The sequence below is a fragment of the Hesperophylax consimilis genome, chromosome 22 (genome assembly GCF_061612785.1).
Source record: "Hesperophylax consimilis isolate HC1 chromosome 22, BYU_Hcon_1.0, whole genome shotgun sequence".
In the NCBI taxonomy this organism is placed as follows: domain Eukaryota; kingdom Metazoa; phylum Arthropoda; class Insecta; order Trichoptera; family Limnephilidae; genus Hesperophylax; species Hesperophylax consimilis.
The window spans coordinates 6,968,446-6,989,448 of NC_142857.1; the positions used below are offsets into that span (position 1 = coordinate 6,968,446).

At 40.0% G+C, this 21,003-nt stretch overlaps 1 protein-coding gene across 1 annotated transcript in view; it reads right to left on the reverse strand.

Annotated features, from left to right (window-relative positions):
- Window positions 1-3,688: 3,688 nt before the first annotated feature.
- The window catches only part of LOC149412777 (fatty acid synthase-like), a 64,999-nt gene continuing 47,684 nt past the window's right edge, over window positions 3,689-21,003 (reverse strand). Inside the window, exons 29-38 of the mRNA XM_089645412.1 lie at window positions 15,376-15,581; window positions 15,131-15,286; window positions 14,790-15,041; window positions 13,577-13,730; window positions 8,930-9,134; window positions 7,045-7,195; window positions 6,778-6,946; window positions 5,890-6,060; window positions 4,929-5,031; window positions 3,689-4,218 (exon numbers count right to left, since the gene is read on the reverse strand). Of these exons, the coding sequence (XP_089501538.1) occupies window positions 3,689-4,218; window positions 4,929-5,031; window positions 5,890-6,060; window positions 6,778-6,946; window positions 7,045-7,195; window positions 8,930-9,134; window positions 13,577-13,730; window positions 14,790-15,041; window positions 15,131-15,286; window positions 15,376-15,581 (2,097 nt within the window). The remainder of the gene's footprint in view (window positions 4,219-4,928; window positions 5,032-5,889; window positions 6,061-6,777; window positions 6,947-7,044; window positions 7,196-8,929; window positions 9,135-13,576; window positions 13,731-14,789; window positions 15,042-15,130; window positions 15,287-15,375; window positions 15,582-21,003) is intronic.

Consider the following 21,003-nt stretch of genomic DNA (forward strand, 5'->3'; position numbering starts at 1 on the left):
GTAAAAAAACGTTCGACGTGGTAAATTATTGTCCCATTTTCATCACACTCGATGAAATATTGATTACACTAGATGAAAACTTGATGTCACTAGATGAAAACTTGATGACACCAGATGAAAACTGGATTATACTAGATGAAAACTTGATTACACTAGATAAAAACTAGATGAGAACCGAAGAAATAAATAAAACCCGCAAAGAGAAAAATGATCCGGTTAAAAAAGTAATCTCATTCACAAAACGGTCAGACGTGATTTTACCACACAAACGTGAACGTGAAAAAAACTTGTTTTTAATCTTATTTTGTAAATACTGTTATAAAAATGAAAAATTTCCGTATACATATATTTTAAATGTATTTATAATGCACGTAGAAAAACGATCCCGTTAAAAAAGTGATAGCATTCCAATTTCCTGATAAAATATTAGTAATTCAAAATAAATAGAGAACACGTGTTCTATTCCTAATAAATATAATGACAGAATGCGATAATATCAATGTCGATCAATATCTGTGTTACACGTGTTCCGCTAACCTCAAAAAAAATTCTCTTTTAACTGATACTTTATAAGAATGTCTGTCAATTCTGCAGTCCCGTTTTTAACAGGAAAACTAATAATTTTACCAGATATCAGTAAGTTATCTCCGTGCCCGAACTAATACTCCTTACAAATTCAATTCTTAACAAAGTAACATTTCAGATAAATAATACTTATTTACAGAATTTTTATATACATATTTGTAAATTAGCTAAATAGCTATTAAAATTCAGCTCGTGATTGGAAATGACCACATTTGTTATTGTAATTATTACATTGCCTATTGTTTGCTGATGTTGCGGTGCTGATGGCTAACAGTATGGATTATCTACAACCTCTCGTGTCTAGGATGAACGAAGTATGTATGAAGAATGAGTTAATGATGAATTTAAGTAAGTCTAAAGTCATAGGTAGTGTTTGAAAGAGAGAGTACGAAAACAGTGTGCAATATAGATGTGAATGAGGAATACTTGGAGCGGGTGGATGAGTTTGCGTATTTAGGAAGTATGTTTACGAGAAATGGGAAGGCTGACAGAGTTATTGAAAGAAGGATAAATTAATGAAGGTTACTCCATTAATGGAGGACTGAACGCAGTTGGCTCTAGCAAAAAAATGTCCAAAGAAGCGAAGCTAGCAATCCACAATGGAGTACTGATACCTACCCTGATGTATGGAAGTGAGGCATGGCACTGGCAGAGAAAGGATGAAAGTAGACTGAATGCTGTAGAAATGAGATCCCTGAGACGTATGTGTGTTAAAACTATGTAAGCTCATGTGAGAAATGTGGAGATTCACAAAGAGTGCAAAGCTGATAGAGTAATGAGTAAGATTAAGAAAGGGACGCTTAGATGGTTTGGGCATGTAGAGCGAATGAGCGAAGAAAGTAATAGAAGAAATGGGATGTATGAATGTTAATGAGGTAAGGTGTGTGTGCCATGACCGAGTTGTTTGTCGGTCCGTCCTCTCTGCCTACCCCTTCGGAGAAACGAGTTATTGTTTATTTGATTACGTAGCCTTTTCAAACAAGAATTAATTTTTAACAGGTAATTATGATTTAATACATTGTACTCAATAATTACTGACTTAATCGCTGTAAGACAATAGCCGATGCACGTATTTTGTTTTTTATGCAATCCAATATTATGCACGAATTAATGAACTACGTATGACGAATACCATCTACTATGTAATTACCTAAACGTTTCTTCGCACGGCTAGAGCATTAGCAGCGTCATCAGCTATCGGAAGGTTGAAGGGACCAAGGCGAACCCCAGACACTAAGGTCAGTGAGCGTGCTTTTGGAATGTCAGGACCTAAAACCTGGAACACTGATGATAAACCTGCTTGATTTCAAAGGAGAGGCGTCCGTGTGATTGAAAATCCTTTGTTAACAGACCGACTGCCATGTCTAATGCACAGATGAAATGTCGGTATGCTGAGTCCGTTCCAAAAGTATTTTAATGGAGCCTGCTCTAAGAAATTAGCATCACTGATCCCCGGTGCACTGGTGCACGTGCGTGAAACTCGACATACTCGTATACAAGCGGAACACCCGTTTACAGTTAATGTTGGCTTCCAGAGAACGGGCCGCTTTTTGATTCGTTTTGTAAGACGGCTCGTTTGAGGAACGAGCTACCGGCGTCTGTTTTTACTCCTTCATGATATAATCCGGGTCTCTTCAAGACCTGCATTAATAAATCCATTCCTACAGCGACTACCTTAATCCGCCTCTTAAGAGAAAACTACAAGCCAAACATATTAATTTTTAAAATAAATATTAATTCTGATTTTGCCACTGATCTTCTAGTAAAATAATGTAATGTACAGTTTAAGGAAGTATATTCAATAAGTTATTGTGTTTACGAGAGATGGGAAGGCTGACAGAGATATTGAAAGAAGGGTAAATGCAGGTAACTCCATTAATGAAGGACTGAACGCAGTTGGCGCTAACAAAAAAATTTCCAAAGAAGCGAAGCTAGCAGTCCACAATGGAGTACTAGTACCTACCCTGATGTATGGAAGTGAGGCATGGAACTGGCAGAGAAAGGATGAAAGTAGACTGAATGCTGTGTTAATGAGATCCCTAGAACCGGTGAAATGTACTTTATTTACTTAACCTTAATCTAACCTTTCTAAAAAGATGCGGTCACATCTCGCGGCTAGAAGCACACCTTCTCCTCTTGAGTGATCTGAGGTTCTGTCCTTTCTGAAGACATCGTATCGTATAGTTGTCAAATGTCTCTATAAACGATAGGAAGAAGGAAGATTGAGTGATTTTTCGATGAGCCATTTGCTTCTGATTCTGAAATGAAGAGCCACAAACTGACGAATACCCTTCAACTGAATCTCATAGAGCTAACATAGGTCGGATACTTATGTCGAGTAAAATATCTGTCAGTATTTTATTTAAAGCTGTTAATATGTGGGTATGTATTAGGTAACTCATGAAAAGATTAATTATTTAGGATGTGTTGTTTCTTGAATTTGAACAATTTATCAAATGTCAAAGAAGATTTTCATGTTGTGTGAAGTTTCTATTAAAGTTCTGTTATTATTTCAGTTTTGTGAAACAACTGGCCAATTATAATATAATCACAGAACTTACAATAATAGAACCTTCGAATAACTTGCAATTCAACTTCGAAATTTGATGAATTGTTTAATTTTTCTGAAACAACCCATCCTAAGTAGTTTGCGCTTATATTTTTCATAACGTGATCAAAAAATTTTATCACAAATTTTGATTAAGCTAAATGACAGAAAAAGAATCAACGTATCAATAGCATATACACCGATTCCTAGTAAAGATTAATCAAAATAGTGATTTCACTTAAAGCTTGTGTACACGCATGTTGTATGTCTCCTTCCCTCCCACATTATACTTTCCCTGCCCCTTGGTTGCATGTGATTGAGTGTTGGGTGTGAACCCGATGCAGTCATAAAAAATATTCCAGCAAAATAAAGTTTTATAAAAATATTATTATGTTTATTCAGTTAACATTCGATTCGAAACATTAACATTTACGAATAAATTTAAAGTAGTTTTTTTCACTATCACTCTTTGGAACGAGGACTATTTGCAAGTATAATTTTTGTTCGACGCAAAGCTGATATGTATTCCGATTTCTTCAAATCTCAGTCTGTGTGTTAAAGTACGATGGCTTTCAACATCGAGGTATTCGTGACAATTTTATTGATGATTCTAGCGCAGTTTTCATGGTCCAGGATGTTGTCATGTTCAGCTTGGATGTAGTGTATCTCAAGAGGCCGCCCCAGGAGTTGCGGTAGGCCGTAGTGGTCCTCCATCTCAAGTCCTGGCATCGTTTGCTTGGTGCGGACCAAGATAACCTCCGAGCGTAACTTCCTGGACCAGAATGTTTCGTAGTTGTTGATGACCTTCAACCTGTTGTATATCGAGTTGGCCATCGCCCGCAGGTAGCTCTTGGAGAATTTCACATGGTCTGGTATGCTCTTCATCAGAACGTCTACTTTGCTTTCCCAACTTGTGGAGGCTGCCAGCTCGGCTGTGATGATCATGGGATCGCTGATATTCAGCAAGCGGGAGACATGGATAAGAAACTCGTCTTGCGTGGACTGTTCCTCAGTGACGATGAGCTTGGCGATGGCTCTCGTCCACTGCGGGGAGGAGTCGATACAAAATAATAATCCCAAATGTCCTGAAAGAAATTTGCACCCTTCAGTTCCGAATTCTTATAAAAACAGTACAAAATAAAAATGAATGGTAAACAGTTTACAAGTTTTTGAAAATTATTACAGGCATTAATGACATGACATGAAATATCTGGTGAACGATTAATAAAAATAATTTTTTTGTTATATTCCTTTTTTGTAACAAGTAGAAATAATGATGGGATCTGATGATGGGATCTAATGATGGGATGGGATGAGACTCACTGGGATCTCTCATTCAGTTGTTTCGGTGTCAGTATAAATATTAATTTTACACCTAGTACCGACATCGAAGCTTTCAAAATGGGGGGTATTAGAGGCGCATCCTTCAGTGGATGGAAATGGTAACCATTTGAGAAAGTCTGGAGATATGACAAAAACCTCTTCGTTCAATCACAAGGAGCGAAAAATAATAACACTTAAACGACATGACAATTGAACAACCAAAAAACCAGGGGAAGATTCATAATACGGAGGCACACCCGAAGACTTGTGATTGGCACGATTGCATATATACTGTTGTTGGATGCGGTCTGCTAAAGATTGGAAACAATAGGTGAACCTAAATCGAAATCAATAGGTTACTTGATAAAATCATCTGAAATGTTTCGAGTTCAAAATGGTTAAAGGTAAATAATGAGACTAAAATGATATGACCATATGACGGATTGATGAAAAGAACTTCCAAATAGGCTACCTTCATCTTCGAGTAATTTAACCATTTCTAGTGCCACGCAACCACCAAAGGAGTAGCCAAGGACAATGAATGGAGCTTTAGGTGCCAGGCAGGATCGGACGGTCTGAAAAAACATAACATATTTATGTGTATTTTCGTTGAGAAGATTTTGCTTATAGGGGTTAGGTTTATCTGGGTCTTAGCGGCGAATGCGTGTGCCTTACTGATGGACCTCGGAGGGACTTGATGAGTCAGACCTTATGATCTCTCCAGCAAGACTATCTCAACCAATGACGTATGACCGTCACTCCTGGACAAAATGATCCCCAGATTCCTACCCACCTCTTACACTTTTTTCCTTTTCAGAACTTCCTCTCCTAAATAACCTTAAAAAACCCTCCGCACAGCATCCCCAAACAAGATATAAGCCCTGAAGAAAATTATTTTTTTCAAGACCTCCTATATGGAGCTAATGAAAAAATCTTTATTCCGAAATTTAGCAATGATTTCCCGGGACGTTTGAACGTCTTGTTCGCCAGAAAGGGTTGTTATCAATGGCGCGTGTGCATCAATCAAGTACTATCTATATTATTGAAAAATAATTGTTTTGATGTAAAAAGTCTTTCATTTCAGTCAGTAGGGGGTCTCTTGCTGAAACCGCATTGTAACGAGAACATGCAGGTATCACTAAGATTATGGATTTATCTTTGAACCGTATTACCCGCGCGCCTTTCTTTGCTATCGTTGTATCGAGGTAAGAAGTCATTTCCCGATTCACTTGCATAGACGATGCAGTTGTCACACGATTTTCAGCGATATGCATCCATCATTGTTTTATGTTTAAGCCAAGTTTCAACCCCCCCACTAAATGAATAGTGGAGTCGTGTCACGGAATTACCTACCTACTTTATCAACTGACAAGAAGCAAGACTTCCCGTAAAATGCAGAGCCATGTTATGAAAACCGGATTTGGTAATCTTACCACCAGGAGCCTCTGAGCGATGCCTTCGATTGACTGGTCCTCGTTATCAGTGCCGAGCTGCAGCACTGTGACATTACACTGGATCCTAGAGCAGAGTGCTGTCAGGATACTGAACATGCCTTCTATCCCAGGGATCATGAAAATCCGTGGCTCATTCATGCTAAGCTTTTCCTGTTGGCATAAAAAATATATATATGCATATAGTGTGTATGGATTTTGACCAGCGATATATTTTGAATAAAAAACTTTTGTGTCATTTTGATGTACAACGATTCTTTAAATTTTAAAATAAAAACTAATGGTCCCAGGCAGACGTTGTCCCGCCACAGACCGTTTTCCATGTAGGGAAGTTAAATTTTGTGGTTGTATGTATTTTTGGATAAGAAATCTGAATTTAAAAAAAAGCATTTGATCAAATTTTTTTTTAAATCTCAAAACAGCGCCTATTGGGTCCAAAACTATTCTATCTTTCAATCTGGTACCAACCATACACATTACAGACGGAGTGCATCAAGTATCACGTGACCCGCTGGACTGTACCCGGTGGTGGCGTTTGATGGATTTTTTGTTGTTTTTTTAAGCTGAAAACATATCAGCGGACAGCTAAATGACTTTCTCGGTTTCTCGTGCTCTGGAATTGCCGGTTAAAAGTCTTCAGGTAGGTGCTTATAAACCCTTTACATATTAAGAGATTTTAGAATCCACTTGATATTGCCAGCCACTGTCTAATCGGAAGCAGGATTTGCGTTATTTTGCATTCCGCTGTTGGTCTGTTGGAAAATCCGTATTTCTCATAAAAGATACATTCAACAAATGACAGGTAACAATGGAACTGCCATCAGTAGGATTACACTGTTGTATAGCGGTCTATGAACTGATATGGTTTACCTCTTTTCCGTCACTTGTCAAGGTGGCCATATTAACGAAAGGTTTTCCAGCGCTGACTTCATCTCCAATATTCTTGATCAAAATTTCGAAAGCAGCCGCATTGTTTGGTGCCCTTCTCGTGGGTGAGATTGTCGTTTCCACTTCTTTTTCAACAACATACTCCGTTAGTCTGAAATATTTTATTATTAATTGATTATTTTTGGATAATATACTGAGTGAAGTGTTATGTAGGTACCAAAATTAATGTCTTCATAAGACTTAACCTACTTTGAAAATGTAAGTGTCCTGATGTCTTCAGCAGTCAAGAATATTTCGAAATCTCTTTCGAGGCACTGTTTTATCTCTACGGTCATCATAGAGTCCATGCCAAGGTCTACTAATGTTGCTTGCGGAGAAACCGTTTTAATATCCTTCAGACCTAAAATCATAATATTTTTTACATTATAGTACTTGGGCTTGAATAATGGCACGCGTATCGTCGGTCGACCGATGACGCCCTGTGATTCGCCCCCCATTCAATAGAGAATAAATGGAAGTGTACTAATAATACAGAGAGAAAAAAAATACATCAGGGCTTTGATTCTTGATGAAGTCATTCCACTCGAACAACGAGTGAGTGGTTCGACTCACTGGTGCACGGTTGCTTCACTTCTGTCATTAAAATTCTGGATTTATTTTAGGGTATTACGTCGTTTTAATGTGAAAAGTTTTATTCAGGTTATGAAATACGTGAGAATAATTCTGACTAATCTTTTCAATACATAAAAAAATATTTCAACCTATTTCTTTATTAACTAAAGCGCAGATCCTTGAAAAAACACGAATATTATTATTCCAGAGTAATTTATTATCAAAATATCGTATTGTTGATATTATAAGTTATTTTGAAAATGACGCTTCAAGTCAAAGCAAATCCGAGATCTATATAGAATCATTTTATTACTCATTGAACCAGAGTTAAACATACAACCAAAATTGGTGTTTGTAATTATTTATAACGAACGTTTAACAGAATTAAAATATATATTTCGATAAATAAGTAGAAGCAAATAAAACGTAAGGTCATCAACCTATTTGCAAAATGTTCTCATCGTGAGTTGAGCATTGGATACCAAAACAAATAATTCATTCATTCATGCATTCTTAGTAAGATATATGCTGACTCACAATTTTATAAGCCACAATATATCACAATGAGATAATACATTTACAGAATTGTGGAACAATGATTTAGGTACATTATGTCTTTACTTATATTCAGCTGTGTTTAAAAGTATTTTGACTATGGATATTACATATTTTGAACTTAATTAAGATTTGTTTTGTTGAATGTCCCCATGTTGGAGTTATTTCATATTTTATAATGGATTACGCCAATGATAGATTTATAATTCTTAATGAATTTTGTGGAACAAAAAAAAGTATATAGTCTACTCCCTATAGTTCTAAGTCGTGTGCAAAGCTTTTGCCATTGAATTGAAAAAAAAACTGAATTTTTAAACCCAGATAAATATATTTTATAATGATTTGAATTTCCTGACTTGAATATATTCAATTAAAACTGTGAGACATATTTTTAGGATTTATGGTGATGTTGGCACGAAAAGATCTGATACGCTTAAGCTTGTGCTTTAGGTGTTAATTCTTAATTCAACATCATAATACTACTTTTTAAGAAAGAGTAAAAACATCCAGTTGCAATAAAATATAGGCCATCAGTAAATTTAATTGCAGCAACAAAAATAATTTACAATTTAGGGCTTAGCATCGATCCTTGTGGTACGCCTGCAAAATGTATTGTGTTGTTGTTGCCATAATGGTTTGAAATTTTTACATTAATTTATATATTTTAAAAATAATCTACGAATGATGTGTGCATGTTTTCTGAAATTCCGATTTCTTCAAGAATTTCCAGAAATTTACCTTTTAAAAATTGAAATTTTGTTAAGGTAATTTGTTAGTTTTACAAATATGTATTTTTATATTTACGATTTTGTTTGTCGTAATATGTACCATTCACGTTACTCCATCAAAATTTCTTATAAAACCATAGTTCGGCCATCAACTTCGTTAAATGTTTGTATTTATCACATCTACAATAAAACAACATTGAGGGTAAAAGCCAATTATGCAAATAACTATAAGGACTTACTCATAATTGCAGCGACAGTGTCCAAAATGTTTTTTTCTCCTGTACTTTCACTGCGCTTTTCTGCTACAACCATGGAGGAAACTACAGGAGAACTCTGTCCCAACAACTGGTTAAGGGTTTTCAGGCAACAGCTTATTCTCTGCTGTAGAGTGCCCCCAATCTCCATCTCATAGTGCTCTTCTTGCATGTCTGCTACCAGCCCAACCTGGAAACATGAATTGGAATTTTAATGTATGCTAATGTAGTTTTTTTTATTTTTTTTTTATATTTACTCCACACAGGAGGCCCTGAAGAAAATAATTTCCCTCAGGGCCTATGTCATCTTTGGGGATGCTGTGTGGAGGGTCTTTTTGTGGAGAGGAAGGAGTGAACATGGGTCTTGAAGAGTCCCATGTTGTAGGAGGGAGGAAACACAGAGGCCGGCAGTTCGTTCCACAGCCGAGCTGTTGAACTTAAGAACGAATCGTAGAAGCGACCCGTTCTCATGTGACAAGTGTCAACTGTGTACAAATGTTGGGCGCGCGTTAGGCGTGTATCCCGACTACGCACCGGTGCCGAAGGGATCAATGACGCTAGTTCCTCAGAGCATCTTCCATTGTAATACCGATAGAACAAGGACAGCATACCTACCTGACGCCTGTGCTCTAAAGATTGCAGTCCGTTTGTTAAGATTGGGGAATCTATCAAACGGACCGCCCGTTTCTGCACAGAGTCAAGGGTTTTTTTCAGGTATTTTGGGGCTCCAGACCAGAGATGGCTGCCAAATTCGATAGTAGGGCGCACTTGCGATTTGTACAGGGTGAGCAGTTGTGTACTATTAAAGTATCTGCGGGCCCTGTACAGTACGCCCAGCTTCTGAGAGGCCAACTTTACTCTAGCTTCGATGGAGCCCCCGTACCTGAGCTGGTCACTTATAGTTACACCAAGCATATCAATGGAAGGCCTGTTCGGAAGATTGCTTCCGTTGAAGGAGACTAGATTATCATTTGGATCCCTTTTAGACGTAATCAGACAGGATTGGGTCTTTGAAACATTAAATTCGACGAGATTATTTTTACCCCAGGAGGAAATACTCTCGAGATAACCGTCCATTCTCTGCTTCAAAGCCCTCCGAGCCGTTGGAGTTTGTGTGCCCTTTGGGGGCTTGTCAAACAAAAAGCTATCATGAACTGTACTGTCATCCGCGTAACAATGAATCGGTGCACATGTCAAAAGGTCATTGATGTGCAACAAAAACAAAGTTGGAGACAGAACCGATCCCTGTGGGACGCCAGCATTTATGGAGTGCGAGGAAGAGGTGAAACCGTCAGCAACCGCCTGAATCGACCTATCCCTTAAAAAGTCAGCAATCCACGTACACAGGGATGCGGGAAGTCCGTAAGAATGCAATTTGTTGACAAGTCCTCGGTGCCAGACCCGGTCAAAGGCCTTGGATATGTCTAGTGCGACCGTTTGGGTCTCACCGTGACGTTCCAGGCACCGCCCCCAAACATGCGTCACATACGCGAGAAGATCACCGCACGAGCGGTTCCGCCGGAATCCGTATTGACGGTCGTTGATAATTTTGTTCTTCTCGAGGTATGTGAGCAGTTTGTCGTTGATCACACGTTCCATCACTTTGGACAGAACTGATGTGATCGCTATGGGGCGGTAGTTGGCCGGGTTGGAGCGGTCACCTTTCTTGGGAATAGGGTGAATTACCGCTTTTTTCCAACCAGAGGGCACAGTGCCACACTTCAGGGACATTTTGAAGAGCTTTGTCAAAACTGGAACTATTTCCGCAGCACACCTCTGCAATACCAGGGCAGGTATTCCATCAGGTCCACTAGCTTTGTTAACATCGAGCCCCCGTATGACGTGGAGTACATCCCGATGCCGGATCCTCAGCTTTTTCATATAGAAGCCGCAGTGAGGAACCGACGGCGGAACAGCACCCCCGTCGTCGAGGGTCGAGTTTTCCGCAAACATTTTCCCTAAAAGGTTTGCCTTTTCAGTGGCGGTGTTTGCTAGTGAGCCGTCAGGTCTGGTAAGAGGTGGCAAACTGGGTTTGCAAAAATTTTGACCTATTGAGCCCGCAAGCGACCAGAATGCTCTGCTGCCATGCGGGCAGGCAGCCAGTTTTTTGCTGATCTGCAGGTCGTGTTCGAATTTTGACCTATTGATGATTCTCTTGCATTCCTTTGCCGATTTGTTGTATGCTGATCTGCTTTCGGGCGTTCGAGATGTGTTGTAGGCTCGGTAAGCCGCGTTTTTTCGTCGAACTGCTTCGGAGCATTGTCGACTGAACCACGGCTTTGAGCCCACACCAGTTTCTTTAGTAGTCGATTGTATGAAGCCATCCATCGCCGAATTGATGACTTCACCAATCTCCTGGGCACATCTTGAAGGGTCCGAAGTCCGAAAACAAACAGCTGACCACGGAAAAGCATTGAAATGGGCCCGCATACCGAACCAATCTGCTGACCTATAGTGCCACACTTTTCTCCTCAGCCTCTCATTGGTTGGTCTGAGGCTAACGGGGATTGATGTCGTCACTAGGCAGTGGTCAGATGATCCCAGAGGCGCTGTGACGTCAATCTTATAACCGTGTGGCACAGTAGTTAAAAATAGGTCTAACAGATTGGAGCGGTGAGTCTGGACATCAGGAACCCTTGTAGGCTCCTGAACCAATTGCTCTAATCCGTATCAAATGGAAAAGGATTCCGCCTGTCGGCCAGCCGAGTCCGTTGGGCCTGAGAACTTCAACCATGGTTCGTTATGAACGTTGAAGTCCCCCAGAAAAACAAACTCGGCCGAAGGGTAGCGGGGTAAGAGATCATCAATAGTATCGCTCAAATGTTTGAAGAGCTCGGAAGTGTCTGATTCGCTATGGTTCGGTGAGCGGTATAGACATGCGTAGAATCTTGCCGTACTGGCAAGATTGACGCACACCCACATTACGTCGAATCTGGAGTTTTCCAGACTCAATAGTCGCACACAGTTGACGTCAGCTCGACTATAGAGGCGGACTGCTCCTTTCAGTCGGAATTTGCTTGCGAGGGTAAAGCCCGGGCAGTCCAGATAGGAGGAGTCTGGCGGCTCGGCTATCTGAGTTTCGGATAGGAAAAGAAGGTTGGGACGTTGGGACAAAAGATGGTGATGGACGGAATTTAAATTTGTGTGCAGGCCGCGAATGTTGGCAAAATTTACCAACAGTTTTGGCCCGCACCGGGGACGCCTGCTACTCGCCGCTGTAAAGATGTTAAGTTTGTTTTTATGTATATTCATGATTTTATTTTATTTTTTTGTTTTTTTTTGTATTTAAGGGTATGAAGTGAAAGGAAGGTCTGGAATGGAAAGGTATGAGGGGTGGGTAGGAATATGGGGTTCAGGCTGTCCAGGAGTGATGAGCATTTGGTTCCAGCCCACCCACTGCGGTGCTAGGCGATAGGCTGGGAGAGTCCGGCTGGAGAGGGCATCCAATGCGCCCCAAACGCTGCTGCTGGGTCCCCTCCGGTCACGAACCGGCACAACAGCAGTGGCGGGGTTTTTTCACTCGCTGATGGGGCAGCCCACCCTTAGTCGTGAGCCTGAGGGTCGGGCCCCTGTACTATCGAGCGGCCCGGACAGCGGTAACCGGTTATAAAGGGTCTCCCTCAACCAGCATCTCCCAACCGGCCCGCCACGCAGAAGGTGGGCCGACGCACCCGCCACCAAGACCCGGGCAAACCTTAACCCATGAACCCGGGCACCCCTGCTAAGTCACCAAACGTAGCGAACCACTTGGGGTGACCTGTGGCAGAGGTGTTGGTCATCCAATAAATGGTTCCCAGGGCGGCGGTACCCATTCCCGCCTACCAAATTAAAAGAGGCGTAGTAAAGAGGCTGGAGTATTATTGTAGTGGGTGAAGGTCGTACACAATAATGATACGTGATCTTGTAGTGATATTTATTGGGGAGCTGCTATTAACCAAAGAGGGACAATAGTATGCATCGCCTTTTATAGCATCTCGCATGCATGCCATCTCACTTGCACTTACACACATTCATACAAACACCATAGGAATGAACAAAGGGATCTGGTGAAACCATAAAAGATCGTATATAATCTGAAATTGGTTAAAAGTATGTGTTTGATACCCGTTTGGTATTTAAAATGGACTGTATTTAAATGAAAAGAAAATATATGTATATATATACACGGAGAGAGGAATGGATGTCTTTACCTGGTGATGATGTTTGTTTCTTTTGTAGTTTTTAATGTTGGCTTCATGAACATTCCATGCATTACCCAAAGTTTAGTTGTACACATCTTAAACGATTGCCTTTAATGTTGGATTTTCACAACACGAACTCTGTTCACATTCATCATGCGACAATAATGAACTTGGGGATGATATTTGCACTATTTAATGGGCTTTTCACGAGATAAAAGCAAAATAACATGCACTCCCAATTGTAGAAAATTTTAAATCGTAAAAAAACGACATAATATGTGTTAGTAACAAATGAACAACACTTCTTCATTTTCAAAATTTTCAACACGGTCTTCATTTTCAAAATTTTGTTTTTTTGAAAGGAACAATGGAAAATACAAAATAAATTTGAATAGAAACTGGGATGTGGAATAATCACAAAACTGTTTCAATATTATACAGTATGCCTTACGTCTCCGACGACTCCCCATTGAACTGCCAAGGCTGGTAGTCCTGCCTTGTGCCTTTCCTCACAGATCCTCTCCATCACGGAGTTGGCCATGCCGTAGTTGGTCTGCCCAGCGTTTCCTCTCCCACAGGACACGCTGGAGAAGATCACAAACTGACTGAAATAGAAGATTACTTAATAAGACTCAATTAATAGATTAGGAAAAAAAAGAAGATAATATAGATATAATAGATGTTAATACTGAATTTAAAATATGAGATCGACATAAATTAGGTCACAATGGCCGAGTGGATTGAGGCGTTGTCCGGGTAAAGGTCATTCCATCTACCGGCACGTAACGTGCCAGACACATAGCGTACAAGACACGGCTAAATTAGTTTCGTACATTGTGTATAAAGACGTTCACATCAGTAGCGTACCGGTACAGACTCGGAACGGCAGAATATATAGTGCGCTTGCGCAGTTCAGTGAAAAATGGCGCCGCATCCACAGCTGATCGCGACAATTCACGTAAAAAGCCGTGTGAATTCGATTTAAGTTCGTATGAAATATAATTCGCTTTTGAAATGGAACAAAATTTTAATCGGGTTCATAAATCTGCGTGTCATAATCAGCTGTTGATGCGCCGCCATTGTTCTCACTGTCGCCATTATACTGTTTTTGCCAATCACGGTGCCGGTATATTGTTCCCTTGGAACGAAAAGGTTTTATCTGCCATTTTTATGAAACTGAGATACTGAGGTTCAAAATTCAAACAAGTGAAATTGGACTATTTTAAGTTTTATGAAACTTTGCGTAAAGTCAGATATTGAACAAAATGTCAGTTATAACTTTGTAGTCCCAAGAAACGATAGTAAATACTCGCATCCGGGCCACGCTACGAGTCTGTGCCGGTAGATGTGAACAGAGCACGTGAACACGTAGCGTGACAGAAACGTCTCAATTATTTTCATACATTATCTATGAAAACGTTTAAATCATAGCGTAGCGTTTCCTCGCAGTAACTTATCATCTATGTTTAATTATTTTTACTACACAATATAGTTGCTAAGCAAATAAACATCATACAAACACGCCAATAAACGCTGAACACATCTGGTAACGGTCAATTTACAATTAAAAAGTCAGTCGGTGTGATCATTGTTTTGGCGGTGAGAATCGTAAACCAAAGCACCCCTAGAATCTTCATCGATAACTAACAATTTGAGTAACTTACTTAAGTTCGGGACACATTTTCCTGGACTCATTATCCAAGAACTTGGTTGCTCTAGCCTTAGGTCCAAAAGACGTGTTAAACGTTTCTGCAGTTTGGTTTTGAATTAGAGCATCCTTCAGTATGACAGCGAGGTTGAAGATGGCTCTCACGGGAGCCAGAGTGTTTGCAGTCTTTAAAAGAGAGATGCACCCCGCCTGGGTAGTGATGTCATCCTTGGATATAATCGTTTCCACTCCGTAGTTTTTCCAAGCCCTGCAAGTCAAAATATTTTAAATTAACAAAAACTTTTTCAAGTCTCACTGAAATTAAACCAATCTGTTATTGGCAGGTTAACTCCTCACCTGATCCTGGCTGACTGATATCCAGTGGAAATTCCCTTTCTCGAGTTGAGGACCAATTTTTTTGCTCCTCTAAGCACCAACCAATCTACCAACTCCAGGCCAAATCCTCCCAATCCTCCAGCAATGACATACGAGTATTCGGAAGTGCATATATACCTGGGAAAATTCACATCTTCTGTTACACATTGCTTTAATTAAATTATTTTAACAGATAACATGTCTTTTTTTTAAATGTACATATATACCTGGGAATGGCTTGGACGTGGAGATGTTTAGGTTTGATGATGCTTTCTGTTTCTTCTTCCCTTATCTTTAGCAGCACCTTGCCGATGTGTTTACCGGCTGCCATGAACCGGAAGGCCTTTTCTACATCATCTGTTCCAAAAACAACACGACAAAGTGGTTTTATGCAACCATTCTTGATGCCATCACTTAGTATTTTTTGAAGTTCCTGTAAAATAAACATTTATTAGCAATGATGTATGGATGTGTAGGGTAATAATTTTATAAATAAAAGCCCCTTAAATCGGCTGCAAATGGTCAATTAAAAAAAACGCAATAAATGCATTCCTTGTGGTAAGAAATTTCAGAGATTTACTTAGTTGCACTATATAACTTCCACTATTGTGGCAAGATTCCGGACATATTTAATGACGGCCTCGAGAAATTTAATAATTTCTTTAATGAGTTTTGTAAGCTTACTGGAAATAATACAATATAAATTTGTTATTATTTTGTACTGTTTAATCTTGTAATAATCTGTTTTTTCACTTGCCCTTACTTGACTTCACTTTTGACCTTAACTTTATTTTCTCTTGTTTTTTTATTGTTGTTTTTTTTTTCATTATTTCTGGCTTTCCCCCCTCAAGGGTGTTCTTGGCCATCATTTAAAATTATTGAGAAATGAAAGGTGAATTTAAATATTAATTTAATTTAAAGAGGCAAATTTCAAAATTATAATGAAAATTGGAGTCGAGTTCAGATTTAGAAGAGATGAGATGTTGAATGGAGGGGAGGCAATTTTAGATAAGGCTTGATAGAAGAGAGGATATTTGTTTAGAGAGGGACAACCAAAAAGTATGTGATCTAAAGTTCCCACTTCTAGACCACAGAATGTACAATCTGGGGAGTCAAAGACGTGAATTTTAAAAAGATGGGAAGGAACGGAACAATGTCCGATCCTCATTCGAATGAATGAAGAAATTTCTTTTTTGGAAAAATGAGGGAATTGCTGAAACCACGGTTTTGATGGAATAGTCCTTTGTATTGAGGAATAGCAGGCTCCCTTGGATTGACTAGCAATGTGCCAATACTCCGACCAAACATTACGGGATCTATCTTTGATGATGGAAAAAATGTCAGATAGGGGAATGTGGTTTACGAGGGTAACAGGGTTTGACGCTTCTTGTTTTGCCAAGGCATCCGCAATATCATTACCCATAATACCAACATGGAATCCAAATCAGAGTTACAGTTTTACCAGTGCTTTGAATGGAGGCTATCATCTCTCGAATAAGGCATACAAAGTGATAATCAGGATGAAGAAGAGGACTGGATTTAAGTTTTTGGAGGGAACTGAGAGAGTTAGAAAGAACGAGGGAATGTTCAAAATTATTTTTGATTATATATTTGAGAGATTCTATTATTGCAATGCACTCGGTTGAAAATATTGAAAATTGATTTGAAATTGAATGAAATATTCTGTCATTAGAATTATTGTGGTAAACGTTAATACCGTTACCGTTAATAACGTTAATACAATTTGGTAGGCGGGAATGGGTACCGCCGCCCTGGGAACCATTTATTGGATGACCAACACCTCTGCCACAGGTCACCCCAAGTGGTTCGCTACGTTTGGTGACTTAGCAGGGGTGCCCGGGTTCATGGGTTAAGGTTTGCCCGGGTCTTGGTGGCGGGTGCGTCGGCCCACCTTCTGCGTGGCGGGCCGGTTGGGAGATGCTGGTTGAGGGAGACCCTTTACAACCGGTTACCGCTGTCCGGGCCGCTCGATAGTACAGGGGCCCGACCCTCAGGCTCACGACTAAGGGTGGGCTGCCCCATCAGCGAGTGAAAAAACCCCGCCACTGCTGTTGTGCCGGTTCGTGACCGGAGGGGACCCAGCAGCAGCGTTTGGGGCGCATTGGATGCCCTCTCCAGCCGGACTCTCCCAGCCTATCGCCTAGCACCGCAGTGGGTGGGCTGGAACCAAACGCTCATCACTCCTGGACAGCCTGAACCCCAGATTCCTACCCACCCCTCATACCTTTCCTTTCCAGACCTTTCCTTTCACCTCCAACCCGGCCAACTACCGCCCCATAGCGATCACATCAGTTCTGTCCAAAGTGATGGAACGTGTGATCAACGACAAACTACTCACATACCTCGAGAAGAACAAAATTATCAACGACCGTCAATACGGATTCCGGCGGAACCGCTCGTGCGGTGATCTTCTCGCGTATGTGACGCATGTTTGGGGGCGGTGCCTGGAACGTCACGGTGAGACCCAAACGGTGGCACTAGACATATCCAAGGCCTTTGACCGGGTCTGGCACCGAGGACTTGTCAATAAATTGCATTCTTACGGACTTCCCGCATCCCTGTGTACGTGGATTGCTGACTTTTTAAGGGATAGGTCGATTCAGGCGGTTGCTGACGGTTTCACCTCTTCCTCGCACTCCATAAATGCTGGCGTCCCACAGGGATCGGTTCTGTCTCCGACTTTGTTTTTGTTGCACATCAATGACCTTTTGACATGTGCACCGATTCATTGTTACGCGGATGACAGTACAGTTCATGATAGCTTTTTGTTTGACAAGCCCCCAAAGGGCACACAAACTCCAACGGCTCGGAGGGCTTTGAAGCAGAGAATGGACGGTTATCTCGAGAGTATTTCCTCCTGGGGTAAAAATAATCTCGTCGAATTTAATGTTTCAAAGACCCAATCCTGTCTGATTACGTCTAAAAGGGATCCAAATGATAATCTAGTCTCCTTCAACGGAAGCAATCTTCCAAACAGGCCTTCCATTGATATGCTTGGTGTAACTATAAGTGACCAGCTCAGGTACGGGGGCTCCATCGAAGCCAGAGTAAAGTTGGCCTCTCAGAAGCTGGGCGTACTGTACAGGGCCCGCAGATACTTTAATAGTACACAACTGCTCACCCTGTACAAATCGCAAGTGCGCCCTATTGTCGAATTTGGCAGCCATCTCTGGTCTGGAGCCCCAAAATACCTGAAAAAAACCCTTGACTCTGTGCAGAAACGGGCGGTCCGTTTGATAGATTCCCCAATCTTAACAAACGGACTGCAATCTTTAGAGCACAGGCGTCAGGTAGGTATGCTGTCCTTGTTCTATCGGTATTACAATGGAAGATGCTCTGAGGAACTAGCGTCATTGATCCCTTCGGCACCGGTGCGTAGTCGGGATACACGCCAAACGCGCGCCCAACATTTGTACACAGTTGACACTTGTCACATGAGAACGGGTCGCTTCTACGATTCGTTCTTAGGTTCAACAGCTCGGCTGTGGAACGAACTGCCGGCCTCTGTGTTTCCTCCCTCCTACAACATGGGACTCTTCAAGACCCATGTTCACTCCTTCCTCTCCACAAAAAGACCCTCCACACAGCATCCCCAAAGATGACATAGGCCCTGAGGGAAATTATTTTCTTCAGGGCCTCCTGTGTGGAGTAAATATAAAAAAAAAAAAAAACCTATACCACAGTTAGGAGAGTCGGGAGATTTGGATCCATCAGTAAATAAAAGAGAAAAGTTGGGCCATTTAGATGAAATAATGTCATTGAACATATTATTGACAGTTCGGGCCGGGAGATTGGAATGACTTTTAAGGATTCCGATCCCTTCTATTATTGTTGGGGATAGGGTGACGTGACTATATTTTACTTTGTATAAGGGAAGTAGATCATTTTGGATGATGTGAAGCTCTGAGAGAGACTTAACATTTTTACAGATGTCAGGAAGAGGTTTAGTTGAAGCTCTGATTGTAGATGAATGGGTTGAGTCAATGAACAACGAGACGCTGGGGATAACCTGATGACATTTAGAATTTAAACATTTAAGAACAAATTTGTCAGCAAATAGTTGACGCCTTAAATAAAGAGGAGGATCAGATCATTCTACTTGAAGGGAATTGATGGGTGACGATTGCATCGCTCCAGTTATAATTCGCAAAGATTTAGATTGAATTTTGTCTAATTTATCAAGTACATTTTTTGAGGCAGTACTAAAAAGTGGGCAGGCATAATCGAGATGCCTTCGAATAAGTGCATTGTAAAGCAACTTAATGCAAGTAAGGCGAGCTCCCCACCAAACGCCAGATAATGATCTGATGATATTTATTTTTTTTCGCATTTAGTAACTAAATTAAAAAAGATACCTTAGCTATTATTAAATAATAATTAATAACATACTGCAAGTTATCATGTTGTTGATATGAACCCTGTTCAGTTACAAGTGATTCATTTTATAAACATCTGTTCAGTTTGGTTGTAGGTATATACATATATTGGTGATTATTGGTGTTGTGTGAGGATAAAATTGATATATTGTAATTTACTTGTGTTCTTATATCCGATGTTATTTTTACTTTATTTAGTATTTTCTGTAAATACTTTTTGCCCACGGGTACTGGACCCTTAGTTTGTTATTATAATTAAATTTTTAAGTGAAAACCTATCATTAGATATTATATGTATTTTTTATAAGTTGATTATTTTATAATGTAAAAAATCTGTTGGTTTTCCTAAATAAAAAAAAAAAATTTATTAAAATGGGAAGACCATTTAAGTTTCCTGTCAAATGTTACTCCCAAAAATTTTACTTCAGAAGCGTTGGGGATTGGAGAATTTATAAATAAAATTTGAACGGGGGGGTTTTTATGGCGGTTTGGGAAGGTGACACACTGAGTCTTTTGGATTGAAAGTTCAAAACCATTTAACGTGAGCCATGTGCAAAGGCCATTCATGGCTTCGTTAAGATATTTGACGGCGAGAGGGATGATTTTGGATAATAAGAAAGCTATGTCATCTGCGAACTCAATAACTTTTACTTGTGGGGAAATAGTGACATGCATATCATATGTGTATATATTATAAAGTAAGGGGGACAATACATCGCCTTGTGGTGAACCCTTCCAAACAGACCTACATTGAGGAGAAATATCTGGAAGTTCAATGAAAATTTTTCTATCTAGAAATAGATTAATAATAGATTGGACAAACATGGGGGGAAGGCCAAGGCCTAGAAGTTTTTTTTTCAGGATTGGGATGGAAAATTGTCAAAGGCGCCTTCTATATCCTTAAAGACGGCAAGACAAACTTCCTGTTTAGAAATTGATAAATTAATATCAGTGCTGATGATGGAAAGGTTATCTTGAGTGGATTTTTTTTCCTAAATCCAAATTGAGATGGAGAGAGAAGCTGTTTACTCTCGACAAAAAATTGTAATCGGTTTTTAATTAATTTTTCATAAAGTTTACTGAGGGTGGATAAAAGAGCGATTGGCCTGTACTTGGATCCAGAATTTGGTGATTTGTTTGTTTTTAAAATAGGGATGATTATTTGACAACTCCAGTCATCAGGCATTATACCAGTCTGTAAGATTTTATTTTAGATGCTTAAGAAGTGGTTTAGAACATTATCATTACTATTTTTGATTATGCTGTAAGGTATACCATCTCTGCCTGGAGATGAGTCCTTGACTATTGATAAACAATTTTTTAGCTCAATTAAGGTGAATGGAGAGTCTAGCCAAAGATTAGACATAAGAGTATTATAGATAGGCGTTATTTCATCTAAGTTAGGTACAGAAGGGGGGGGGGGCAATTTTGTCCAAGAATTCATCTATCCATTTAGAA